This window comes from Onychostruthus taczanowskii, unplaced genomic scaffold, assembly GCF_017590055.1.
Source record: "Onychostruthus taczanowskii isolate IOZ18803 unplaced genomic scaffold, ASM1759005v1 scaffold11, whole genome shotgun sequence".
In the NCBI taxonomy this organism is placed as follows: Eukaryota; Metazoa; Chordata; class Aves; order Passeriformes; family Passeridae; genus Onychostruthus; species Onychostruthus taczanowskii.
Window position 1 is genome coordinate 1,080,587 of NW_024497629.1, and position 27,839 is coordinate 1,108,425.

At 39.2% G+C, this 27,839-nt stretch overlaps 1 protein-coding gene across 7 annotated transcripts in view; it reads left to right on the forward strand.

Annotated features, from left to right (window-relative positions):
- Nucleotides 1-27,839, forward strand: part of ITSN2 (intersectin 2) — an 80,399-nt gene that overhangs the window by 16,455 nt on the left and 36,105 nt on the right. For 6 of the 7 annotated variants that reach the window (XM_041422117.1, XM_041422149.1, XM_041422166.1 and 3 more), the window contains exons 3-13: nt 14,782-14,874; nt 16,516-16,579; nt 18,045-18,208; nt 19,469-19,666; nt 19,975-20,071; nt 21,759-21,883; nt 23,130-23,193; nt 25,381-25,518; nt 25,609-25,694; nt 26,712-26,974; nt 27,620-27,769. In XM_041422117.1, coding sequence (XP_041278051.1) covers nt 14,782-14,874; nt 16,516-16,579; nt 18,045-18,208; nt 19,469-19,666; nt 19,975-20,071; nt 21,759-21,883; nt 23,130-23,193; nt 25,381-25,518; nt 25,609-25,694; nt 26,712-26,974; nt 27,620-27,769 — 1,442 coding nt within the window. Of the gene's footprint in view, nt 1-14,781; nt 14,875-16,515; nt 16,580-18,044; nt 18,244-19,468; nt 19,667-19,974; nt 20,072-21,758; nt 21,884-23,129; nt 23,194-25,380; nt 25,519-25,608; nt 25,695-26,711; nt 26,975-27,619; nt 27,770-27,839 lie in introns of those variants that run through there. The other variant, XM_041422158.1, reaches the window with a different exon arrangement.

Here is a 27,839-nt window from a genome sequence, read left to right on the forward strand (position 1 = left end):
TCTTCCCTTCTACCACCTGTTTCCTTTCGATATAAATTTTCTGTGGTTCAGCAGGAAAATCTCTGATAAACTGAGGTATAGAAAGTAATAGTTGTAACTCATTTCACGTGCTTCTAAATCTTCACAAGTAAAACTGGATTTTGTGCTGCTGTGAATAGAATTTTATGTCTTCACACTTAGGTGTGTTGGAAACTAAAATAGACATGAAGGGGTCCTGTGAGGTCCTGGTTCCCTGGTGTCAGGGGCAAAACACCCACCAACAGGTTCTGCTGCACCTTTAGAAAAGTCAGTCACAAGCTTTGCAGTCTGAATGTTTTTGAATTAGGATCAGCCCTGGTCATCAGAGTTCAATTAAAAGCTGCTTGAGTGCAACCTGACTCTTCACCTTGTGTGCACTGTAGATATGGAAACTGTAGACTTGAATGTCAACAAGCGTAGATAAAGACACAAAGCTGAATTAGACCTTGCAAAACAAGGATCAGAACTTGTTCTCCCATCTAAAAGTAGGAAAGAGAAAGAAACTATAAGACAAGAGCAAATATTTTCTCTGTCTTTATTTATGAATTAAAGGTTCCTTTGAGTGAGGGCAGTGGTGTTAGTTGATATGGAGCAAAATTCATATGCTCAAGTCAGAGGGGTGTTTATCTTCCACTGTCACACCCTGCAAAAAATTAGGTTTCCAGTGTGTTTACCATTTTATATGTTTTCTTCAATCTTGTAAGTCAGAAATAGTGCTGTAGGGTTTCACAATACAAGGTGTCTTATTTATATTTAATTGGGAGGATAATATGATTCACATGGAGAATGTAAGAGGAAATCTTGGAAGGAAAAAATAGTTAGACATGGAGGTATATGTTAAATGGAGTAAATGGAAATAGGTTTTAACAAGGGAAGGTTGCACTTTGTGCCTTCTTCAATACCTGAGTTTTGTAGAAGACATGTAACAGATCCCGTGGTTCATTAGAGAAATAAATGGCTAAAAGGGAAGAAAATGAAAGTTTTAGACCAGAATATTGTAAGCATGTTAATCTTCATGGATTTTGTCATGATGCCAGTCTTAATGGTTATTTTTGGTAGTATCAGTGGTAAAAAGAAAACATATGCTGGTTAAATTGGAAGATGACAAACTCTGGAATAATTTTCCAGCCAGAATTACGCAGTATGGGCTGCATATCATTGGTTAAATTTCATCACATTTCTGCTGTGCTGACTTCAAATAGCTTTTTAGCCATACCATTATGGGCTGGAAGAATTTTTGCTGTGTGCTGGGAGCTCAGCAGTTAGCTGGCTGTGACTAATGAGGAAGACAACCGGATGTGTTAGAGGATCACGTAGTAATTACGTGATTTGAGGGAAAGGAAATGCATCCTAAAATGTGGTGGATGAAATAGGGAGTGTTGTATGCTATTGCTTCAGGCCCTGGTGAGACATGTTGTGGGTTAGAGGGTAGGATTTGGGTTATCTGCTTCAGAGGGGGGGAAAAGAACCCAGGGAGTGAAATAGATACAGAGCTGGGCTTCAGTGTAATTAATTAAGTGCTGAGAAAGAATAAAGGGATTGCCTTTGTTAACTCGCCCAGATACAAGCTTACTGTTTTGTTTTGGGTTTTAATTTTAATTTCATTGCATTTCCTATTCCATAAATAAGTTTGCTCTTTATTTTTTCCCTACTAGGAAGAACAACATTAAGAAAGGAAACTAACTTGTCTTTGAGTACAGTGTTAGCACAGGGGTAAATAGAGATGAAGCAGCTGTTGATGCAGTTGGTCTGGAAATGGTTCTGTCAGCAGTGACATTCTGGACCATGGTCAAAGAGGAAATCTGATTGCCTTAAGGCAGAACTTGCATTTTAGGAAGGAATTAATGTATTAGAATTTCTTGGAGAAGCAGCAGTCTGCACATGGTGACCTTGGAAGTCCCTTCCAATCCGATGCTCCTAAAATACAATGAAGAATTAGATAATAATGAAGATTAGTGTTAGATCTTGAGCTGTTAACTTTAGGCCTATAGTTTTGTTTTGCTGAGATTTCATTTTGTTAGTATCTCGTGTTAGCTTTTTATAGCTTACCTCATAAAGTAAGTTTTCACTGAGCGGGAAACCCAGGATGGTTTTTATCTGGAATACTAATACTATAGTGCAAGCTGCTTTATTCATTTTGGATGTCAGAGAGACATCCTGGTGTTTTTTCTTCAAAGCATGTAAGACCCTAAACAAAAAAAACCACAAGAAGATCTACAAATACTTCCCCAAAATATCCTGGTGTTTTTTCTTCAAAACATATAAAACCCTAAACAAAAAAACCACAAGAAGATCTACAAATACTTCCCCAAAATGGAGCAGAAGGCTGAAGGCTTAGCTGAGAAGACTCAAAAACATAAATCAAATACATGGCCAAGTTTCAAAGTGCTTTGCGGTTAAAATTTTCATTTCCTTGAAGGTTTAACTCCCAAGTTTGTGAAATACATTACCCTGATAAGCCACTTCATGTGGTTGTTGCAATTTAGGGTTGATGAGCATTGTGTGAAGTGACACCATCTTAACATCTACTGAATTCCGAATCATCTGTGATCATCACTTTGAGCAGGCCACAGATAATACTAATCAGTATTGGCAGAATGAGTTCAGGTTTAGCCCACTAATTGTAATGGCAAGAACAAACACATTTTTCAGGCATTGTGGTCTGTCAGATATATTTATATAATGCCCTATTACTTTAATTAGGAATCTTGTGTGTTCAGGCTTTCCAGTGCACTGTATCAGTTCTTTGGGACATCTGTTGTTTTTCTGACAATGGGACAGCAGCTTTAAATCATCACTGAGAGAGCTGCAAGGGGTGAAACCCTGGAAATCTGAAAGAATGTAAGTGTCCATGGGACTAGCATTCATACTGGCTATCTTCAGAGAAGGTATTTTAATAAGCTGAAAACATTTGTGCTTTAGTTGGATGTGAAGTTCTCTGTATGCAAGTCTCAAGAACAGGTAAGATTAAATGAATATCAAGAACTTCTACTGCTCTTCTTCTTACTGAAGTAATTTGCTTAAAAGTTTTTGTATATGTAAATATAAGTAAGAGGTGGTATATTTTAAATTATGCACTGACATTTTCCCCTGCATTTCTTCTCATAACCATGATTTAGCATTGAACCATGATCTCTGTAGCACAGTTGTTTCTGTAGGAAACAGATATTTCCTGAAAAGTCCTGGTTTCACTGCTGTGGAACTCTGCCCCTGTTACAGTGTGTGTTGGTACCTGTATAATTGTACTGAAAAGGGTGCACTTATATTTTCTTACCAGCTACAAGTGAAATTTATTGTGCAACAAATGATAGTGCTTCCATAGCTCTGTGTCTCACAGGAAATCTTCAGCCTTGGGGAAATGAAATTTACAGATGTAAGTTAGTGTATAAACTGTTTCTGGTGGAGATGATGTGGGTTGGAAGGCCAGCAGAGTGTCTCCTGTTTCTCGTGTTCTCTGTGTTCACATTGGATTAAGAAATACACAGTCCTTTTTAACCTGGCTTGAAGATAACATTCACTAAGCTCCTTTTTCTGGAAATGATCCACTCTGTAGCTGCCAGAATCTGTTACACAAAAGGAATTAAACACAAAGTAAGAATACCTATGAAAAAGGTGACTACAGAGAGGTTGTGGCTCCTGTGCTGAGACTAAATGGATGAGAGTTGTTTAGTTTAGAGACAGCTAAGGATAGTTTCAGTGTTTTTTTAGACAGCTAAAAACCTGTAAAGCCATAACAGTATAGAAAATGCTAACAAGGGAAGGAATATTCACTGTATTTTTTCATAGCTGCAAAGCAACATGATAGGTAGTGAAATGATTGAGTTTAAGGCTAGCAGAAGAAAATTGGTTTGTTTGTTGGTTTGGTAGTTTGTTTCACACAGTGAACAACTCACAACTCATTTTTAGGACTCACTGTCTTTAAGATGTTCTGGAAACAGTACGTGGAATAAAAACTTGAGGATGAAAGATCTGTGCCATGGCTATTAAATGGTTGCTGCCTTTTTTCTTTTTTTTTCCCTCTTTGGAGGCTTTTTTGGCTCAAGAATTTTGCTTAAACCCGTGGTTTCTTGCAACTGAGGAACTGTAACAACCGTAACACCCAGGGAAGAATTCTGTTTTAAATTCTAGCCCATAAATGTCCATATGAGCCACTGGCAAGGCAGGATTAAGGGACTATGGTATAAACTGATGTATATAACTGATACCAATGGTTGTATGAACATAAATTAGACAGTTTTTCATGTATTATATTCCAGATCAAATCCCCATGTGTGCTAGGAAAGTAATATTGTATGTGTGCTGGATGTAGCTGGCAAGTTCTGCTAATTAGTAATTTAACCTCCTAAAGAGTACTGTTTAAGCAAACTTTATTCTTGCTTCTGTTTCCTTTGTGTTTCCTTTCAGTTTTTCCTCCATCTTTTCTTTCTGCCAGCACTGGAAATTGCAAAGAGGGTAACAAGAGTGATTAAAGATACGGAACAGCTTCCATATGTGGATTAATTGGACTGACTAGGGCATTTCAGCTTGGAAATGAAAGGGTGGGAGTGGTGGAAAATACAGATGTCACCTTCCCAAGGTCATCCATTATTTTTCAGGCAAGGGAATGGTAATTACTCTCTGATAACACAAGGATTATCCAGTATCAGATGAAAGTACCATTGGCACATCTCAGTCATACAGAGCACTTTGCACTGTGTCAAATAAACAATGAAAGCTGTAGGAAGCTGTGGATGACAAAAGGTCTTGGATTACTTAAATGATCAGAGATAGGTGGATTTTCCTTCTAGTGATGAGGTGGTTCTCTGGTTCAGCAGTGTACTGGGGCTGAGGAGACCTCCTGGAGCAGCATCCCCACATGCTTTGCTCACACTGCCACTCTGTGCTGGGATATCAGCTGGGGGAATATTCAGTCTCTGCTGAAAGGACTGTTACTGTGTTTTATTTCCTGAGTTATCTCCTATTTTTGTTATATTCCAAGATCATTCAGGAAATGACTCTTCATTTTTTCTTCTCTCCCACCCTTCCTGTGTAATTTTTGGGGGATTTTTTTTGTTCGTCCGTTTTCCTCTTCTCTTTCAAGTCTGTATCCCCGCTCTCCATTGCAAATAGAACCCATCAACCTTCTTCCTGATCCCAGACTTCCTCCTCAAGTCTGAGAACCCAGAAATGTGGTTTTTATGCTAATGGCCAGATAGTGATGAGAACTACTAAAATTACTGGAAAGGACCTAATATTCCTGACATAGTATTCTGTTCTGATTTTGTTAGTGTATGTCTTCATGGGAGAATAATTTTCTTTACCACACCTAATTTCAAGGTTCACTTTCTATCCTCTTCCCTGGTATTTTTACTGCCTGCATTTCTCCTGGTGCAGAAAGATTTATTGGCTGCCACAGATGGAAACTCACCTGAATCTTATTAGTTTTGCTGCACTCCACAGAGATTTGCTAGACAATAATTAAACAAATCGTTCTTTTGTAAATTTTTAATTAAGTCATAGAGTTGTTTTGTGAATGCTGGTGAGCAGCAGCAGCATAAAATATCAGTTTCCAGGATTACAAATGTTTTGTCTAAGCTCTGGTGATCTTTTTCCACAAACATGGTAATTAAAATTTTTTATTTTTCTCATGGAAGGCTTTGATACAATACAGGTTGATGAGTTTACTTGAAAAAGCTTCTGACTTGTCCTTGACTGTAGGGTAAGCATCTCTTCCATCTTTGTCAGGCTGGGAAGGAAGGCCATGGATTTTGTCAGCTGGAAGTTTGCTCACCTTAAAAGCAAATGCTGGCAGGGCTTAAAGCTGGAGAATTTAGCAAAGTATGATTGTATTATGCCATGATAATATTGCTTACTTGACCTTTTTGTACTTTCCATTGGAAAGACTCTTGTTGGTGTGACTTTTTTTCTTCTCTTCTATCTTTCTAAAATCCATCCAAAAGTATGAATTGCAGATTTAGGAAAATGACCAATGGCCATGTGTTGGGCACTGGAGAGAATGTGCCCCAAATCCTATGTCCAGTTCTGGGCCCCTCAGTTCAGGAAGGACATTGAGGGGCTGGAGCGTGTCCAGGGAAGGGAACGGAGCTGGGGAAGGGTCTGGAGCACAGGTCTGATGAGGAGCAGCTGAGGGAGCTGGGAAAGGGGCTCAGCCTGGAGAAAAGGAGGCTCAGGGGGAACTTCTGGCTCTGCACAGCTCCCTGACAGGAGGGGACAGCCAGGTGGGGTCGGGCTCTTTCCACAAGTAACAAATGACAGGACCAGGCAAAATGGCTTCAAGTTGTACCAGGGGAGATTTAGATTGAATAAATTTCTTTCCTGGAAGGGTTGTCAAGCATTAGACAGGCTGCCCAGGGCAGTGCTGGAGTCATCATCCCTGCGGGCTTTTAAAAGACCTGTAAATGTGGCACTGAGGGCCATGGTTTAGAGGTGGGCTTGGCAGGGCTGGGTTGATGGCTGGATTCCATGATCTTAAAGATATTTCCCAACCGAAATGATTCTGGGTTCTGTGACTCAGGGCACAGGCAGAGCTGTCACTGGCTGGAAGAGTGGGCTTGTTTCATGTGCTGCATCAGTGTAACTCGGCAACTACAGCTGGTTTCACTGACATTGTTTCTCCAGAATCAGGCAGAAAATAATTTTATATTAATTGCTGGTATTGAATCTAGATCTGGCCAAGGTTTAGGTTAAGCCCAGCTCCATGTGCTATTACAGTGATTGCACTTTTTGATGAAATGAAGGAAGCTTACTTCATTAAAACTTAAAAACCCACTATTGAATGAATTGTCAAAAACTTTACACTAAACTAGTGCAAAAGGTAGCATGTTAATTTGCTGTTCAGAATACTGTCTTAGGTAAAGCCCAGCTCCGTGTGCTATTACAATGATTGCACTTTTTGACGAGATGTAGGAAGCTTACTTCATTACAACTTAAAAAACCCACTACTGAATGAATTGTCAAAAACTTTAAACTAGTGCAAAAGGTAGCATGTTAATTTGCAGTTCAGAATACTGTCGAGTTTATACACACGTCTAGCACATATTTCCTGATGTACTTTTACATTAGTGGAGCATTAACAAAACTTTAAACCCATTTGTTTGTTTGTTTGGGTTTTTTTTAGTATTTTGATACCTTGTTTTTTTTGTTTGTTTGGGTTTTTGTTTTGTTTTTGTTTGTTTGTTGGGGTTTTTTTGTTTGGTTTTTTTTTAGTGCTTTAGTGGAATTGGCAATAATTTAATTAAAAATTATCTTCTGAAAATGGATAGCCTTAATGAGCTAAAAGGTTCTGTGATATTTGCAAAGTGTAGAAATACTATCCTGCTATTATAAACTGATAGTTTAAGTGCTTTGGAATAGCCAAGTGTGCTGTAGAGTTCAGAAAAGTATTGGATCTATACTGTTAGCATGGATTACACTATTATGTATCTCTAAATTGTTTTAGGGATTATACTCCTTCTAAAAGCATGGATTATGTTTCTACATTGAGATCACTGCATGACATGGAGTGTTCTGTGTTCTGATGTTCCTCCTTTATGGAGGGATTTTGTGGTCAGAGTGGGGGCTGCCAGTGACAAGATCTCCAGGCAGAATTCTGCACCAGATCTCACAGGAGCAAGTGATAGTTTAAACAATCTCAGTATTTGATTTCAGTGAACTGCCCAACCTGAGAGTTCCCAGCATACCAAATATCTGGAAATTCTGTACATGATGTAAAGAATATTGTTGTACTCCAAAATGCAATGTGGCTGCTGTTACTTTGTCCACATTTCTGGAAGTTTGCTCTTCAATTAAACAACCTTTTCTTGGCCAAATCTTGTAGCCTTGCATGTGCCTGACACTATTTAACAGCGTGTCTGCAGGTACCAGCTATTTTTTGATAACACACCAGAGATTCTTGAAAATCTTTAAAAATTCTCTCAGCTTCAATGGGTACAATTCTTGTAAATTTAGTGAAATTACAAAATTGAAGGAGAATTGTATTTCCCTGTGTTTAACTTGGTTTAACAAGTTTTTCCTTTTAACTGTGTGCACACAAAAAGAATTTGCTGAAGTTACAGTTAAGCACAGAAATGGATAACTCTTTCCCTCTGGCAGCTGCCTTGGTGTTGCTTAATAAAAATAAGAGCCTCCATGGAGCATTTCTGGTAGGATGAGCAATTGGAGATTAACGTATATATTGTGAGAGGTGGTTGCTTGTGGCTCCTGTGATGGCCTGACATTGTGGAAGCTGGGAATAGCAGGTGCAAACCTCAAGGAGAAGAGCAGGTGATGCTGTGGGGTGGACCCAAAGCCTCCACAGCAGTAGTTCATACACATTAGCACACCTAAATAAGGATAAATGATGATTATTAGTCATTTTTCTCCTGTTAGAGATATAGAATCAACAGTGAAGTAGGGAAGCAAATATTGAAAATAGCAATAACACTGATAAAGAATCTCAAATTCAGACTAATGGTAAAATGTTCTGTGTATTTTCAGACTCCTGGAGTGTTTACTCACCACTGAGGAAAAATTAGAAGCCTGATTCAACATCTCAGTTGGGAGTGTTAAATCAAATCTGTGATAAATGCCTCTGTGGTAAACTTATCTGCAAACACAGAAAGACTGGAATTATTAGATTAATCCTAATATGTCCTAGACCAGATAACTCTCTGGAGGCTCCTAATAGGAGACTGTAATGAGATTGCTGGTTGCATTAAGGAAAACCCCTTGTTCTACAGCTTGAGGCACGCTGCTGCATGTCTGTGCTGAAATTTCCCTGTCTTTAAACACAGGGATAAATATTTATTTAATGTCATTATGAAGCTTCATGCTAGTTTTTTTGATGGTACAGAGGTGGTGGTATAATCCTCACGACTTACATGTATAAGGAATGCTATTTCAATTTAGGCTTGTTATTTCTGTGGAGTTAATTAACTTTGTAGGTCATAGGAGCCTAGTTTTTATTACAGAAAAACAAGCAATGCCTGTGAGTGAGAAACAAAGATATTCTAGAGAATGTGAGAAATGTCTTATGGTTTTTTCCTTATCAGTAATCCTGCTGTTCTCACTATAGCTACTCTTTGCCTATGGGCAGAGGTCTTAACAGAGCATTTTCAAGTCTATTTACTTTTCTTCTAGGACTGCACTTTTTCTCCTCTCTCTTTCAATGGTGATTTACTGTTTTAAGAAAAGAACAGTATTTGTTTCCCTTTTGATGTTGGCAGCCCATCAAAGCAAGTCCTTTATTTTATTCAGACGGTTATCTGTCTGATGCAGTGCTGTAAAGGCATTTCTGGAGCTTTCCTGAAATGCTGTGATCCTGCCATAAGCAGACCACCCTACACTCACCTAAAGAGGTGTCTCATCTGAAATGAACTTAAAGGAACTGAAGATATGAAATCAACAGCATAGTCATTTGTTTCCAACAATAGAAAACTAAGTGCTGCCACAGGGAATTACAGAAATACATATTACATGAAAGTGTATTTTGTGTCAGTCTGTATTTTGTCATCTTCAGAGAAGTATTGAGAGTGAAGTTCAAAGCATGTTTAGCTTTGGGTGTTTGGATCTTTGTCATCCCACATGGACTTTCTACGTGGGCAGGCTCCACATGTGGCATTGAACTCTTGAATGTGTTGTGGAGTTTTGGAGTGGGCAAGTAAAGGACCTTTCACTGTTGGTTTTCTGTTTTGGAATAGGGAATCTGTGGAGACATACCTGGATGTGAAGTCCAGGTTTCCGATATTGGATATTGAGAACAATTGCCAGTGTTGACATTTATTGTCTTCTCTGAAAGTACCAGCCTTCTCTAGGAAAGAAAGAAAGTTTTGCCTCTGGCTTCCAGAAGTTTTACTAAGATAGACTTGTGATTTTTCATAAGCAGACAGAGCAGGTGAAGACAGTAGTTACTCTGTTCTAGGTAAAGTCTTTGTGGGGAAAATATCTCAAGTTCAGCATTTCTTGAGTTTTGATCCCTAAAAATGCAGGGTAGTCAAATACAGTATTGGCTTCATGAATTAAGTTGTAAGATTCTAAAGTGACCTGTTTTGAAGAATAATGAGTTAATGAGATACCTTCTTGTCAGAGAGATTGTACTGTTTCTCCCCTCCAAAATTTTATCAGCTACAGTTGGGAAAAATGACTTAGATGTCAAAAATGTCCAGGAAATTTAAGCTGAGTCAGAAAAGTAATGTACTATTCCTTGTCAGCAGCAAAGCTTCTCATGGGAGCATGTAGTAGCAACTTTATTTTGATTTCTGGTGGGGAACTGATCTGTAAAATCTGATTTTACACATTGTAGTTCACTGCTGCTTGGGCAGCCAAAGTTTCAGTGCTGCTCCATCAAGGAGATTCCTGCCTCTTGCCCATCCTGTAGTCAGAGCGGGCTGTGAGGAGCAGACACCTGCAGTTTGGTTTGTGATTTATGACTTGCCATGAGTGAGGACTTGGGGCCATGTGGATGGAAGTAGAACAGGAATTTCTCTATGCAGAATTCATTGAATCTGGTTTACAAGCAAGATATTTCTCAACCCTAGAACTGGAGGTGTGTTAGTGCAAAAAATGTCTGAGCTCAGCCAGATCAGTTTAGATGATACATCTTGGGTGGCAGATGTTTGACTCCTCCTGCAGTTCTGCCTTTCCCAGGAAAGGAGCATCTTCCCTTCATCACAGCTCAGCATGCCCAGGACGTGGCTGTGTGTAAACCAGGCTGTGTAACTTTTCTAGCAGTTGCACTGAGTGTCCATTTTTACCACTTCTGGTAATTTTGGGAAGCAATCACAATATTTGTGAGGATTTTAGCATGATTTTTGTAGCATGATTTGATGGTGATGGCACAGGAGAACTGAATTTCACATTAATTTTGGCTAAGGTTTTGTGATGGTCTTGGTTGTACTGTATAGGTAAACACAACAATTACTTTGGAGAATGGTTCTGTGATGTGCTTTGTGGAATTGCCAAGGCCTTGTGAGTCCTGTTGTTGAAAGTGTTTATTTCAGATGGACTAGTATGGTATTTTCACATGTTATTTTGAGAAATCTTCATATGAGCTTTTCTGTACTCAGATTTTACTTTTCTTAATCGTGTCACCAAGGGGACCATCAAAAGAGCTGTGAGCACCTGCTTCAGCTAAATACAATCATTGGCAGTGCTTTAGCCTTCCCTCTTGTGCTGTGCTCTTTATCTTGTTTCTTTGGCATATGGGGGGGGGAGTTGAAAAACAACAGTGAATCCTTTAAATAATAAGTGTGGGTGGGATTTGACTGCATTCAGTGTGGATCCCTACCAGAAGCAGTGGGTTTTAAATTTTCTTTTTAATTTTAGACAAATACTTTCATTGTCCAACAATTATTAACCTCTATTCAGAAAACAATGACCTGTTCTAGTTCAGGCTGCAGATGGCAGACACTCTCTCAAGTGATGTTAGGATAAAACTTAATTTTCTGGGCCTTTTAGTGCTTGTCTATAACTGAACAAATTTCACTGGGAGGGGTGTGCTGACTTTCAAGTGTGCTGTTCTCTAGATCCCAATTCCCGCTATGAATATTTGTATTTTTAAAAATCTATGTCTTTATACATTGGAATTTAAGACTTACTACATTTTCTTCCATGCCTATAAAGAAACCATCAGAGCATACCTTTATGGGATTAATCACCAAGAAAGGAAGACTCTCAGTCTCTGTCCCTAGGGAAAGGGAGACTGTGAAATTTTTTTTACTGTTGAAAATAAATTAATAGCAGGTTGGTATTTTCAGTTCCCTGAAACATTCCCACAGTGTGCTTTTGATAATGTTTGTAGTTATCACTATTCCATGACAGCTGCTTGCACTGACTCACTAGGACTGTGGAAGGCTGTAGAAGCACTTGTTGATATAATAACATGGTTTTAGGCAAAGATGTCTTTTTTAAAATTAAATTTATACTTGCAAGAAACTTGGGGTTGTTCAGCCTGGAGAAGGCTCCAGAGAGACCTTTCTGTGGCTTTTTAGTACTTAAAGGGGGCCTCTTTACTCTAGCAGGACCTGTTGAGATAGGACAAGGGGTGATGGTTTTAAATTTAAAAATTGTAGATTTCAAATAGATGTAAGGTAGCATTTTTCTGCAAGGGTGGTGGGGCCCTGGCTGCCCAGAGAAGCAGTGGCTGCCCCATCCCTGGAAGTGTCCCAGACCAGGCTGGATGAGGCTCTGAGCAGCCTGAGATAGTTCAAGACATTCCTGCTCCTTGCAGGGGTGTTGGACTAAATCATAGAGTCACAGGCATGGAACAGAAAGGACATTAAAGATGTAGGTCCAGAGGTGAAAGTGTGCAAAATATCAAGTGTGTAAAAAATAGCAATGTTGTTCTAAAGAAGGGTGAATGTGGATCTTTAATCACGTGTTGAATGAGATTTTAATACTCAGCTACAGCTGTAAATTTGGAGATTTACTGACATGCAAGTTGTTAGCACATTTGAGAAAATGCTGTGTAGAATGCTGAATTTCATAGCTGGAGAGGAAATGTAATTTACCAGATAGTAAAACAACTCTTTGAATACAAAAATATGAGATTTTCAAGATTGATTGCCATCTTCTTGCTTAATTTGTGACAGATAAGTAAGAAGCTGTGCATTATATAATAAAAGTTGCCTTACAGTGTAAATTGGATTTTCTAGAGGGTTATGGTGATGGTCATAACTCCAGTCAAGAAATTGTTACTGTGTTTTTATCACTTTGTAGCCACTGGCCATCTGAATATATTATGGTCTTAATCATTCTGTTGTTGATTTTAAAAAGCCAAGGAATGTTGCAGCTACCTGCTTCAAATGATGTTCAAAGAGGAGCATTTAATGGAAGGAAAATTTAATGCTGATAATATTTGTTTTCCAAAAATGAAAAAAGTAGTCAATTTCTCTGAAGTTGCTGCTGGCAGCTTTAGGTGCATTTTTTCATCTGGTTGAGATAATTTCTATAATCATAACCACATCTTATGCACTTCCCCTTTCTAGCTTAAAATTAGCACTTTAAAGAAATCTAAGTGCTGCTCTAATTTTTGCCTTAGGGTGTAAGTTGTCCTCATTAATGTCTTGCAGTAAAACTTTACAGTGCCCGTTGACTTCTAGGCATCTGATTCAGATTTACTTCACTTTATTATCAGTATCTAATCTAGATTTATTTATGCTCATTTAATAAGAAGAAAAAAGAGGGGTGTTCTTGAAGTGCAATTTCACATATAACCAGCAAAAACACTATTTTATTGAGGCCACACTAAAAAAAAAGGGTATATCCTCAAGTGAGAAGCAAAACTCCAAATTCAGGTGTGTAGAGGTTGTATCCTAATGCCCTCATATCTTTTCTGTCATACATCTCCCCAGTGAGTTTCTGCTTTGTTTTGGTCTTTTAAACTATTTTATTGCTCTACTGAGGGAGCAAGGGTAAAGAATTAAATCTGTACACATGCAAGGAGAAATAGAGTTTTAACAGGACCTTCTTAAGAGGAAAAATTAAGTCTGTTTGGGAAAATGTATTTGTTTATGTAAATAAACAATGATGAGAGATGATTAACATCATTACTGTCTGCATTGGCAAGTATATCAGCTCACAGTCCCTTCACTTTGCTCTTATACATAGAAAAACAGTGCAAAAACCTCTTGAAAATTAGGAGATTCAAAGCTTTGAAATAAGGTTTATGTAGGAAGAAGAAACCTTTAATGCTAACTTTTTTTTCCCAAGTACTCTGGCTTTTAAAGCAAGTTGTTAATATCATATTAGAAGAAGTATTTATTCCCTTGACTGTCTTTTAGGGAGCATTGCAAGCACTTGAACAGATTAACAGTTCTTTAGAAGTAGTAATACTCAGCAGAATGTAATTTTAGAAGTGTTTTTCATGTAATAACCTTTTAATGCTGTTTTGAGTGGTTCCATTCAGAATTTTGGCTAATTCTTGCATTCATTGATTTGAAAAATTAAATATTTGTCAAGAACTTCCTGACTAAAACTTCCTTTTACTTAAAAAACAAACCAAATTATTTCTGGCAAGCTGCTTTTCCTGCAAAGGATGCACACCCTGACCTTTATGCAGCAGGTTGCAGCATTTCTGAAAGTCTGTCTGGTTCTGCCTGGTATTACCAGCACTGTAAACAGAGTTATTCCCTGTAACTTCTCATTCCTGCTCTTAGGCTGTAATATTGTATTCTTCATGAAATATGGAAAAATGTGAAGTGGACATTGCATGCTGTTAAAAAAAAAAGAAACAAAAAATCAAAAAAAACCCAAAAAAGTCCAAAATTTCACTTCTTTGTCAGACAAAACCAAATTATTTTTGTTATCAGTCCCGATTTTGCTGTTAGAGTGCTGGCAAGACAAGTGTAAGCCTTTTTGGCACCTGGAGGGTGTTAACCCTGTGCATGGGAACCTGGGTGACACTGAATGCCATTTGTTCATCGGAGAGCCAGGGGAGTGTTTGGCTCACACAGGGGATGGTGAGGCACATCCTGCCCGGGCTGCAGTCAGCAGTGACAGGAAACTGCTCTGCACCAGCTTTGAAGGACGACAGAGCTTGTTTGAAAGCCAGGGTGAAGCAGCCTGGCTGGGGCATTGTCTCAGCTCGGCTGCACATCTGGGAAGCAGGTTTGTGTTGCATAACGTCCTTGCCAAGCTGGTAGGAGCTGGGTGTGTCCATGTCTAACGTCGTCTCTTGAGAAAGCCAAGCTTTTATTTTGCAAGTGACGTGCTTTACTTGTGAAAGTTTTCAGTCCGTTTGGTTGTTCATTGTTTTTTTTGTTGATTTGTTTTGGGGTTATTTTCCAGGAGGGCCAAACATATGGGCCATCACCTCCGAAGAGCGGGCCAAGCATGACAAGCAGTTTGATAGCCTTAAACCCACAGGAGGTTTCATTACAGGTTGGTCTGAGGCTCTGCATTACACATTAACTTCTGTGTACACATACCTATCTCTGCAGAACAGTTTGAGAACTGCATCCTATTTCTAGCCCTTTGTTTTGTGACTAATAACCATATTCTTCAGGCAAACAGCCACAGGTTATTAGTAAACTTAACAAGCTTTCCTCTCAAGTCTGGCACAAGAATGCTGTTTTGTTTAACCCTGTCACTTCTGCAGCCACCAGCTGTGTGCTGCCATTCTGTCTAGTTTCAGAAACCAGAGAATATCAGATGAAATCTGTGCTCAGATGAGGGGCTGCCAGGGAGCACTTCCAATAGCTGTTCTGGCAGGTGACACTAGACACAGCAGAAGTGTATATCCTCAGTCTGAGGAGGGAATGCTGTGCTGTTAGATATCTTTGTTTAGGATGAGGAGGCAGGGAGAGGGATGCTGACAGCCTGTCCTTGTTAGCAGCTGCTTGAAATTTGGGCCATTGGGCCCTCAGTAGGGACTGGGTGGACTAATGGCATTTTGCAGGGGCCAGCTGTCAGTTCCAGTTGCATTCAGCTGTGTCTCCTCTGAAACAATTGGGTCATGCTGCTGTGGACCTCAGAATTTGGAGGTTTTAAATCTAAATCTGCTTTTAATATGAAAAAAGCCCCTATTTCATTGGCAAAGATGTCTTAATTTAGGAATGCCCCATTCTTGGTGGGTGGCTGGGCACTAAAGACTCCTACCTTCCCAGAAATCCAGTAATGCCCTGTCTAGTTGCTCCACTGGCCCTGCTTCTCCTCTTTTGGAGCTGGAAAGGACTGAGGAGAGAGGGGAAAGTTACCTGTTTGGGACATGCACATCTTCTGGCTAAGTGGCACCTAACTCCTGCTTTGGCCAAGCAGCACTGGGAGGTTGGTGTTCACCTCCAGGTGGAAACTGTGCATCCCCAGGAACTACCTTCAGGTCACATCTGGGCTCTTACCTGCATCTGCAGGCTTTGTTATTTATTTGGCAAATGCTTGAAATAAAAGCTTGTGTATGAATATAAGAGAGAGTTGAAAGAGTAATTTGAAGTCTTAGCTTTAAGCATCTGTAATTCACTCAGATGTAGGCATATACACCACTGTCCCTGTTTTGTATGGGTATCAGTTGATATGGAACTGGGTATGGGATTGCACAACAGTTCCCTTTCCATTCCTGAAGTACTGAAATCATGGGTGTTCTCTGACAGAAAAGAATATTATTTAGAACATGGTGTTTTCCTGTTTTTTTTAGAGACACAATACTTGCTCAAGTTAGATGGGATAGAGAAGAAAAGAAACAGCATTCTCATCCTTTCCTGCATAAGTAATTGGGGCAGGACTAAATTTTCATTCATTTTTTAATCCATGCATTTTTTAAGATGTTGGCAGCCATTGATTTGTGGCCTGTTAAAATTTTTATAGCTATCTGAAATCACTTCTCAAAGCAAAGATTAGGAATTATGGAATACACGGGTGTCTGACAATCACTGTCACCAGTGTTAAAAGCTGGGAAAAAAGCCCTGGAAAGCTTGGCATGAGCATAGGAGTTTCTTTCAAAAACCCAATCCCCCCAGAGTGTGCTGAGCGCTTCAAAAATCTGTCTCTGGTATAAAAGTCTGTGGTTTTTTTCTTTGTTTATCACAGGTGATCAAGCCCGTACCTTTTTTTTGCAATCAGGCCTGCCATCTTCAATCCTTGCTCAAATATGGTAAGGTATTCTTTATTGTTTTTTTTTCTTAGGTAGGAGATTCATAGTACTCTAATGCTACCTTTGCTGCGTTGTGTTTCACAAAGGCTTTCAGCAGTCAAGGTAGAAAGTGTTGTCTGAATAATTGTTTTAATTTTATTAAATATAGAGGAAGTTTTCAGCCCATATGTGTACCAACAATTAATTAAAACTCAGTAATTTTTACATCTTTCTTATGATGTTATTTCAAATTGAATCATGCTGAATGCAGCGTTTTTAAACTATATTAAGGGCTTGAAGTACACATAAAGTAGAAGACAACAAAAATTCTAAAGTCACAAAAAAAGCAGAAGGACAGTTTTGATATGTGAGATACCAAGCAATGCTGTAATACAGGAACTGGAAAAAGTGCTGTTCCTTGCAGCATATATGTGGTGAGTGCAACACTTGAAATGTTTTTTCTCTGTAACCCCTCAGTCCTCACTAGAATCCTATGCTCAGTTTGGGGTATGTGTGCTAAAAGACACATACTTGAGTCTCGTAATAATTAAGAACAACTTTAAGAAAAAAACGTTAAGGGAAATAATTAAATGCAAGTTAGTTTTTCCTTCAGTCACATAGTATCACAGAATTGTTAAGGTCAGAAGAGTGTTCCAGGATCTTCAAGTCCAACCAGCATCACCACCATGTTCACCATTAAACATCAGTGTCTGGAAAAGAGGGTCAAGGGGATTTTTCTGTGGAGTCTTGAGGTTTTGTACTGAGCAGTAAAAGAATCAAAGGAAAAACGAAGCTTAACATTAGTCTGTTGGTTTTTTTTCCCTCCTAATTTTATTTACGTTCTTGTGCTTGGTCCTTGCACGCTTAAATGTTAATAAAATTTCTTATCTGACTGACCAGAAATGTTGAGGTTATGTATGCACTGTTGCATGTATTTCCTTTTGTAGTTATTTGGAGAACTGTCAAAAGGAAGACAGTGTGTGTATCAGGCTCAGAAAACTTGATACCCATGCTCACCACTGGGAGGTTAATTCACCACTCTGAATTAATGAAGTTTTCTTAGCAGTGTATGGTGCCTTTAGGAGGTTTTTGCATCCTCCTGCATCTTGTTCCAGATTCTTGCATTAATTCCTTACCTTACCAAGGATTAATTTAAAAATAATTATTCTGGCTGGGAGCATAAAGAAAAGCACAGCAGAGGATTGCAGCAGAGGCAACAAGTGGGCAGGAGACTTCTGCTTTCCCAAAATCTTCCCTGCTTTCTTGGGAATTATGTGTTTAACATATAGCAGCCTCAAAACTGAACTCTGCAGAAGTGGGTACTCAAATTTCTCAAAGGTAAGAATGTTATCAAAAGTAGAAAATTTACTTTGCAATAAGTTTTGTTTTCCTGTGCAAAACCAGTAAATAAATCGAGTAGGAAAGCCTCTCACAGATCAAAAATGTTAAATTTCTGTTTCTTTTCTAATTTTTTTTTTTTTTTAAGGACACTCTCAGACCTGAACAAGGATGGAAAAATGGATCAACTGGAGTTCTCTATAGCTATGAAACTCATCAAGCTGAAATTGCAAGGACAGCACTTGCCTTCAGTTCTCCCTCCTGTCATGAAACAAACTCCAGTGTTTTCACCACTAATGTCAGCTCGCTTTGGTACTTATGAATATATAATTACTTAGTGTTCAGAGGTAAAAAAACCACAGTTAATTGCAGCCAAATAAAAGCATTAATCTGACCATGAAAGTTTAGTGAATCAGTGTGAAAAAAGAAAAAAGGATATTCTGATATAGAAATTCACTAGGTCATTGTCTTGATATTTTTGAAAATTTGATTCTTGGAAGACTTTTAATAGAGAGAAACATTTATTCAATTTTGACAAGAAGACCACTCACATCTGCCATCTGCCTTGCAGGCTCTCATTTTGTACTGGTGGTCTTTTTTTTTTCTTCCTCCTACTCAGTCACCTATTTATACATGAGGGTTTTAAAGTTAAATTTAGTCAAAGGTCGGAGTTTTGGTAGAACAGCTGTTTTACATATTTTTTCCAAAGTGAATCAGACTCTTTTGGTTTTATGATTAACTGAATAGAATTACTTTGACTTTTTTTTTTTTTAATAGTGTTTGGGGATTCAGTGCATGCTTGTTATTGTGTTATTTTATAGCACAAAATATCCACAATGACTTGAGCTGGATTACAAAATACATGCACACTTCTATGCTGAAATTAAATGTATGCATATGTTAATTACATACATGATTTAAAATGTCTGCCCATCACCAAATCTCGTGTGTTTGGGTACAAGGGCATGCATTTACAGGGAGCTGTGGTTGGCATACAGTTACCTCTATAACTTTGCATCATCTCACCAGCACTGTTGTCTTCCACAAGGTGCAGCCAGTAATTCAAGTGCCCTAATTAGCCTCAGGCAGCTGCCTCTAGTTAAGCATGGGTCCCTAATAAGAATTTTTTCACCCCTGTGGATTCTTCCAAGGCTGATAGTTGGAAGAGACTTAGTTCAGAAACAGCAGCAGCTTTTCCCCATGGAGGATTATCACAGCTTTTGAGGTTGTAATTCTCTCTCAGGGGCCAGGCTTGTCGAAGAAATAGGTATAGCTGCAGTTATAGAAAACCAGATCTTACTCTGTTGTGAATACAGTAGCTAAACCTACCTCGAGAATAAATTTACTTGTCAAGATTTTTCTTTTTAAATTCCTGTTCTTCAGTGTATTTTCCCCTGTGAGCTGTCCTGCCTAAATTCAGAGAAAAAGTAAATATTGTACATGAGCATCTATTTTAACTCACTGTATTCCAGACAGCAGTTGCTTTGTGTAGTTTCTGCCCCACATGAGGGACCCAATTTCTTGCTGAAGCCTGTGCAATGTTAAACCCTGAATTATTGGATTTTGCTCTAGGAATGGGTAGTATGCCAAATCTGTCCATGCCAACGTCTATGTCTGCGATCACACCATTAGCTCCCATGTCTCTGACCTCCATGACTTCCATTCCTCCTCTGGTTATCTCTGCTCCCCTGGTGCCTTCTGTCAGTACCTCCTCGTTGCCAAATGGAACATCCAGCCTTCTGCAGCCTTTGTCCGTTCCTTTCTCCTCAAGTAAGTATAGCACAGCCCAGTACTTGCTCTCAGAATTGTGAATCTTATTTTCCCTATGGCTAATTTCAGACAGGAGTGCTATCACATGCATGAGAGTTAAAAAAAAATCCGAACCAACAGAAAACCTTACAAATGGTTTTTCTCCCAAGTTCACATTTGTTAATTCTATTCTAACTAGTTAATCATAACAACAAGACACTGATTAGCTTTTCTTACTTCTATCAAATTGAGTGTTGATTATGAAGCATTATCTTATTCCCAGTTGCTTTACAGTTTTGTGGTTCATTTTTTGTTTCTTCTTGTTCCAGCACTGCCTCATACTGGTTCTTTAGGCCCCATGGCAGGAGGATTTGGTGGTTCCAGTATGCAGAAGGCACAGTCACTGATTGATTTAGGATCTAGCAGGTATTGAAGTTAAATTTAAAATTGTTGTATCTTACACTAAAGTAGTATACCTTTAGTGGTATACAGAGCATTTCTGTTCTCAAAGTGCCTTTGTTAAAATTAGTCAATCTAACATGACCTGTCAGGTATAAAAACAGGTTTTGTTTTTATATGCATAGTAAGTAATTTTCAGTAAATTGACAGAATATCCAAAGTAGGTGAGGAGGTCAGATGAGCAGTGCCAAAAAGAAGGAAATGTACCTCATTAGTAAGTAGAAACAAACCTTGCTAAGTGGTTATAAAAGCAATGTTTGTGCATTATGTGCTCATTCATTATAGAGGGTACCATGTCATCAGCAGTCATGTAAGAATAGGATTTTTTATCAATATTTATGTGAGAATTTGTTCTATGAATAATAGAAGATTATAGATCTTTATAATCAGCTGCTCTGGTTCACTGATTTTGGAGCTTTGCCATAGAGGGACTTGCACATAGTGAGGGACTGGGCTTATGTATCCAGTTGGGCATCCAGGGATGTCTCCCAAAAGATGGTCCTGAGGGCACCTCTGCCCCAGCTCAGTTCCATAAGTAACTCAGAGGCTCTTGCAGCTCCCTGCTGCCTGTTCAGGGCATGTGGGGTGCATGATCTGGGCTCCTCACACACCCAATGTCAGCAGATGTTCTGTAAGGTGACTGTAGGCATGGCATGTGCCTGGGACCATCTTTTTTTTTTTTTTTTTTTTTTTTTGGTTGGTTGTCTTTTTTGAATTTGAAAGCTTTCTGTTACTGGTGATGTACAAAGGAGCCCTTCTCCAGTGTTATTGTTGGCAAGCATTGCCACCATCATGTTGTGTCATTCCATGCAGGGGATATCAATCCAGCACTGTGCTGGAGAGGCTTTGTTTCTATCAGCATTCTGCCTTGGGTAGCACTTCAAAGAGTTTGGTTTTTTGTTACTTGACAGAGCAGGGGATCACCTTAAACATGGCAGGCTGAATTCAGCTCTCCTGAGTTTGTCTGATTTTCAGAGATGGACACTGAAAATGTTGGGACTTAAGGTGGAAGTTTGATGGGTATATCTAAGCCTTCCATCAGCACTATTCTGCAGAAACTGACTGTGGGAAAAGCTCCACTCAGCATGTCATTGTCACAGAAAGAAGAAGTAGAGCTGGAATATGGTTATTAAAACGCTTTAGAAGCTGCTTATGGTTATGAGTTCATCAGATCCATTTTTCTTCTCATGTTTATTCATTTACATGCCTCTTAAAGTTACTTAAACAATGACCCAGTACTCTTGGGATAGTGGAGGTGTTTTCCTGTGGTTTCCTATACTATCATTCTGCAGTGGTAGAAGGATTAATTATGTGCATTAGTGCCTGTGATACCAAAGGAAAATTGTTTTCTAATCAAATTGTTGTTTCCTTACAAATATATCCCCACTTTGGCTGTAAAATTCCATATTTGTGATTAAATTATTTATAGTAAGTTAGCAGAGGTAAAACTTTGTGGAAGTTGTTTCATGTTACTGGAAGATTCTATGTATCTTCTGTTCCAATGCCTCTTTTTTAAACCAAGTGATTTAGAGTTATTTCTTTATCTCTTTTTCTCTTTTGGTTTTCTTTTAATATTTGGTTGGTTGGTTTGGTTTGGTTTTTTTTTGCTTTGTTTTGTTTTGAAATTATATTGCAGTTCAAATTCTTCCTCTAGTGCATCACTAGCTGGGAATTCACCAAAGATTACTTCCTCAGACTGGGCAGTTCCTCAGGCCTCCAGACTAAAATACAGACAGAAATTTAACAGTCTTGATAAAAGCATGAGTGGATATTTATCAGGTGAGTATGACTTTTGGTATGGACTGGGAAAACCAGAGAGTTTCCTGCCTCTGAACATCACAGGCTGAGGGATGGAATCCCAGCTTGGGATTTGACTTGCATGTGAAATAAAAGCTGGAATGTTGGTGTTCAGACCTGTGCAGGACAGGGTGGATTTCAGCCAGCCAAGGAGTGGAAATAACTATAATTTCATTGACTTGGGCTTTGTGTTAGACCTGGAGGAGCCAAATACACTGGGGAAGCTACAGCAGCTGTGGCAGGGAAGAGGAGAAGCCTGGAGTGGTGGGACCTGACTAGAGGAGCCTGAGAGCCACGAGGCTGTGGAGTTCAGCTCTGTAAAGTCAGCAGTCATTTTTCAAACTTCCCTCTTTGGACTGAGACTCTTTCTTGTGACAATGGGGGACATTCACCATCATTTTTGTGCTGTGTGTTCCTGTATCAGTCAATGCTCAAATACTTGGGCTTTATCTTTTGAAAGAAAGCAACTTGGGAAAGACACTACAGAACTGCAGCCATTGTTTGGAATTTTTCCATAGTAATTCAAGAGATTAATTTCCAGTGACATCTATGCTGGGCCCCACAGCATTATGGTGGCTTCAAAAGACTTCATACCAAGTTAATACAAGGAGGAGAGTTTTACAAAAGTTCTTAGAAAATGGGATTCCTCAGTGTAGTGCAGCAAGTAGAGAGCACTCAGAGAGCAGTCAGGAGGTGCAAAGTCAGTATGTGTGTCTTGTTTGTCTGCATTAGAGTTCCCATTTTGAATAAGCACTCTGCCTCAGTTCCCTCCCCTGTAAAAGAGCAGGACAATCCTTTCTTTAAGGAAAGAGTCTCAATGTTTTAATCTTGTTCAGTCGATTTTGGACTGAAGGTTTCCTAAACCTGCCTAGAAATGTATCTGATTCTTTGCTACCAAGGAAAGCTCTCCAGGTGATAGCTCAAGGTTTAGGCAGACACTCAGCTGTACTTTTGTGACAGCTGTGGGAATTACCATATATACCTGTTTTTCATGTCAGCTTTTCTGTTAGGTGCTCTGGGTGGAAAAAGGTACAGGAGAACACTTACATCTTCATTGTGTTCAGGTTATAATGCCTGTTGTTAAGCTTGGAAGTAAAACCAACTGATGAAAATGGATTAGATTAATATTAAAAATAAACATGTCCCAGTTTGTGACCCATTTTTTGCCTCATGTGAACCTTTGAATGAAGTGCTTATTTTAATAAAAATCTTTTATACTTTCTCTAAGGATTCCAAGCAAGGAATGCCCTTCTGCAATCAAATCTTTCACAGACTCAGCTGGCTACTATTTGGTGAGTTTAGTTACTGATTCAGTGTCTTTATGGTGTCAAGAGAGGAAACGTACTTTATTAAATAAAAATTATAAAGAGATACCACAGCTCTAAAATCATAAACAGAAACTGAGCTGCTAGTTAAACCAAGTTTGTTCACTGGTTACATTTCTAAAAGACACCTTGAGATAATTCAGTTTTTCAATTCTTTATGTGTGTTTGTTAAACTCTGTATAAAAGAAGAGATGCTAACTTCCATTTCTGATCCAGAGATGCTTTCACTGAGTTGAGGGCTTCAAAAATAGGATTCTGAAATCTAGGTTGTTAGTTTTAAAGTATGGAGGAAGATTAAAAATTAAGTAACCCTTCAGCTTTTTTGAGTTTTACTGCAGTTTCCTTAAAGATATTTGCATATTACGTGTTTGTTAATACTTGCCTTTATTGTGCTGATGAAAGTGGTGAGAGTTGTCTTGAAGGCTTGAATGATCTGCTCTGCTAGACATGGCAGTTTAGTTACACCTTCAGACATAACTCAGATGTTATACGTGGAATTTAGTGGCCCAGCAGAATTCACAACAGCTTTGCCTCTCCTCTTGAGTTCCCTTTCTTTTTTCCTCTGTGCCAGGACAGTAATTTCTGTCTATAGCAGCAGCAAAGCTCAGCTTGGTTGGTTTCATGCTGTGAAGATAAACGTGGGCTGTGGGGTTGTATTGCTCCTCTCTGGAGTCTGGGGGAATAAATCAGGTCTGCAATGGCTCTTTTCCTTCTGGGTGTGTATCCTGAAGGTGTCAGTAGCCAATTCAAGGAGCTTTGTGTTCCCCTGTAGAGAGAAGTAACAGCCCAAATTTCAGTTTTGCCCAAAGACATTACCAGTATTTCTGCTGGGTGCTTGTTAGTGGTAATTACTGAAATAAAGGTGCTGTTATGTGTGAGTAGTGCTGGTGTGTGAACATAACAAAATATCATCATCTCCTGATTTTGTTTTTCACTGTGGCATGTGTGTGTGATGGTTTTTTGGTTTTTTTTTGGGGTTTTTTTTGGGTTTTTTTTTTGTTTGTTTGTTTTTTGTTTGGTTGGTTTTTTTAGTGTTTGTTTTTCATAGGGTTTTTTTAACTGCTTTTTTAATGAACTGTGTTTTTACTAAGCATTTTGTTTTCATGCAGTCTAAGGACACATTTCAGCAATTCTATCTCCATAGATAGTTCTTGGAGAAAGGCTCCTGCTTTCTTGCATTTCACTGGTTCCACACAAACACACACACACCTCACCAGCCGCCCCAGTTTGTGGGAAACATTTTTTAGGCTCATATGATCTCCTGCTCCTTAGAGGGGGTAGGTGATCCTTTTTCTACCCACTGCAAGCTACTCTGCACTGGCTCGTGTCTTCCCTGCACTGTCAAGGAGACACAGGGGGAAAAAAGAATTCTTTGCAAAGCTTCTTCTTGTAGAGTTTGATGTAATTTTATGTAATGTTTTCTTTGGCTTCAAAAAAATAATTGAAAAAGTGGTTTCTAGCGTTTAGAAATGAGCTGGTTAAGAACAGTCCTGGTTTCACTTTCCAGCTCTTCTATTTGTGATGCAATAGAGCAAGAGATACTTCTTATTTTCAGTGTTTTATGGAAATGTGGGAGAATGGGGATTCTCAGGCTGGAGAAGAGAACATTTCAGTGAAGCTGAAAAGAAAGCTTTACCTGAAAATAGCCAAAGAAAGATGAAGAATTTATTTACAAGGGCATCTAGAGACAGGACAAAGGGGAATGGCTTCAAACTGAAAGACCGCAGGTTCAGATTGGATATTAGGAAGAAATTCTGTACTGTAAGGATGGTGAGGCATTGAAACAGGCTGCCAAGAGAAGCTGGATTCCCCATCCCTGGAAGTGTTCATGGCCATGTTGGATGGAGCTTGGAGCAACCTGGGCTGGTGGAAGGTGTCCCTGTCCATGGCAGGGGGTTGGAACTGGATGAGATTTAAGATCCCTTCTAACCCAAACCACTCCATGATTCCGTGATCTGAATAACAGTACATGGTTAAACCAAATATTTCCCTTCATCAATTATTTATGTTACTAATTGTAAGTATTTTTACCAAAACATTCCACAGGAATTGTCAGTTTTAAAAATTGTTTTTCCACAGTGTCTTGTTTCAGCTGTAATTTGTGAGTGATTGTGGTGTTTGGTTCTAATTGGTGCTGCTGCTGAACCCCTGCAGGTCCCTGGCTGATATAGATGGAGATGGGCAGCTGAAGGCTGATGAGTTTGTGTTGGCCATGCACCTCACAGACATGGCCAAAGCTGGGCAGCCACTGCCCCTGACTCTGCCCCTTGAGCTGGTGCCACCTTCTTTCAGGTAATCACTGAGGGCAGTGAAATGTAATATGTGTAACACAACTGTGCTGTTTCTCTAACAATGGTGGGGTGGGGTTTTCTTCCCCTGCAGGAGTGGAAAATACACTGAAAATATAAATGGAACTCTGCCATCTTACCAACCTGTGCAAGAGGAGGAGCCACAGAAAAAACAGCCAGGTAAAAAAACAGGGTTCATGTTCTTAATGTATGGGGCTGGTTTTGAAGGGCACTGAAACCTTTAGAAAGTGGAAGAAAGAAGCCAATCCATGGAGAGCTTCATTTCAGGAGCTAGATCCCTTTTAATTGGGATGGTAGGAAGGTTGTTAAGTGGATGTAGCCAGCCTGTTACATCTAATAGAATTGAGAAGGCAGGGACAGGGGCTATTTTTAGCTGTAGGAAAGGAAAAGTGCTGATTAATAATGTATTCTGGAAAATAAACCCTTCATGGCCAGACACTGCTGTGCTACTGCAATTTTTTTTTTCATTTGGAAGTTCCTGGTACTGCTGACCATTCTGAAAACAGGGGGGTCCAGTGTAGTTCAATTCTCAGCAAACTGGAAGCAGTTTGAACAAAACATAAATTCTGTTACTGACCATGTTATAGGGACACTGCAAGACAGGACTTGCCTCTCTTTTGGGAAAGGTGCTTGCTGGGGGCCTAAACCATTCCTTTGTGTCTCTTTTTATCCTTGTGTGCAGTAATTGAGCTTGATCCTGTTTTGGTTACTCATAGTTTTAACTCCAGGAACTCTTACAGGGAGTACCCTTAAAAATTAAGCTCTTTACCTATGTGTTAATGTTTCCTGCACATTGGAAAACCTTTCTAACAGGAGACAGTTTTCTCCCAGCTTATAAAAGCTGTTCTTTTATGTTTTCCTCTAGCATTCTTTCATCTTTCATTCTTTAGAGTGAAAGGCCTTCCTGTAACATTCAAGTCATTTTTGTGGTAATTTTTAAACTGGAACTTATTCTTCTTTTATTTTTTTTTCTTCCAGTTGGAATATACTTAGGAAAATTTAGAGGTATTTTTGAACAGAAAAATAATACTTTAACAAATGGAAGATGCTTACATCATCCATGACTGAACAACCTGAGCTTGCCAAGCAGTATCTATCTTTAGTGGCATAACTGAGGTCCTTGTTTGAGAGCGGTTTTTTGCACAGGGCAGAAATAACGACCTTTCCTTATTTTAGTGACATTTGAGGACAAAAGGAAAGCCAACTATGAGAGGGGAAATATGGAGCTGGAAAAACGCCGCCAGGTCCTGCTGGAGCAGCAGCAGAGAGAGGCTGAAAGAAAGGCTCAGAAAGAACGGGAAGAGCAGGAGCGAAGAGAGAGGGAACGCCAGGAGCAGGAACGGAAGAGGCAGCTGGAAATGGAAAGGCAGCTGGAGAGACAACGAGAGCTGGAGAGACAAAGGGAAGAAGAAAGGCGGAAAGAAATAGAAAGGCGGGAGGTTGTTTTCTTAACATTGTTTTTAGTGCTCTAAGGAATGTGTGTGTGCATACAGCATCCAGGCTTTGAGTGCTGGCTTTGGCTGTGTCTCCTGGCTGGCTGATGCCAGGTTGTTGGATACAGAACACCATTTGTTATAAATATTGGTATAGGTTAAAGGTTTTCAGATACTTCATAGGACAGATGAGATTTTCTTCGGCATATTTCTTGCACTTTTGCAAAAATCTGTATTCCAAACATGACTCTACTAAATTCATAATTGATAACATTTTGACAGCCGAGCTTGAGACAAATTTGCTTCTACTTGGTGTCTTAGTGCATGCATCACACTTCCATATTTTATGTAGTTCTGTGAAATACTCAAAGGAGGTTACAAGCAGTATCTGTCAATGTGCTGTTTTATGGGCAATATTCCAAGCTGCAAAGGCTTTCTGAATTATGAAGCTTTCTTCATCCAGAGTCCAGGAGTGTGGCATGATGAATCTTGCAGGATCACTTCCTGCGTTCTTGATGCTGAAGTGTATAAGAGCACTTTAGAGAAGACATTATGTTGTGTGCTGTTTAGAAATAGAGCACATTATATTAAATCGTGGTCTCTGAGTTCTGCATCTCCACTGTAATTTAAGGTAATGCAACTTTTCCTCAGGCAGCAAAGCAGGAGCTTGAGCGCCAGCGACGACTGGAATGGGAGAGAATCCGTCGCCAAGAGCTTCTTAATCAGCGTAACAGGGAGCAAGAAGAAATTGTCAAGTTGACCTCTAAAAAGAAGAGCCTTAGTCTTGAATTAGAAGCCCTGGTAAGACAGGAATTTCACCACATATGCTGAAATGCAGTATTTTAAATTATACAAATATTAATACCTGCAT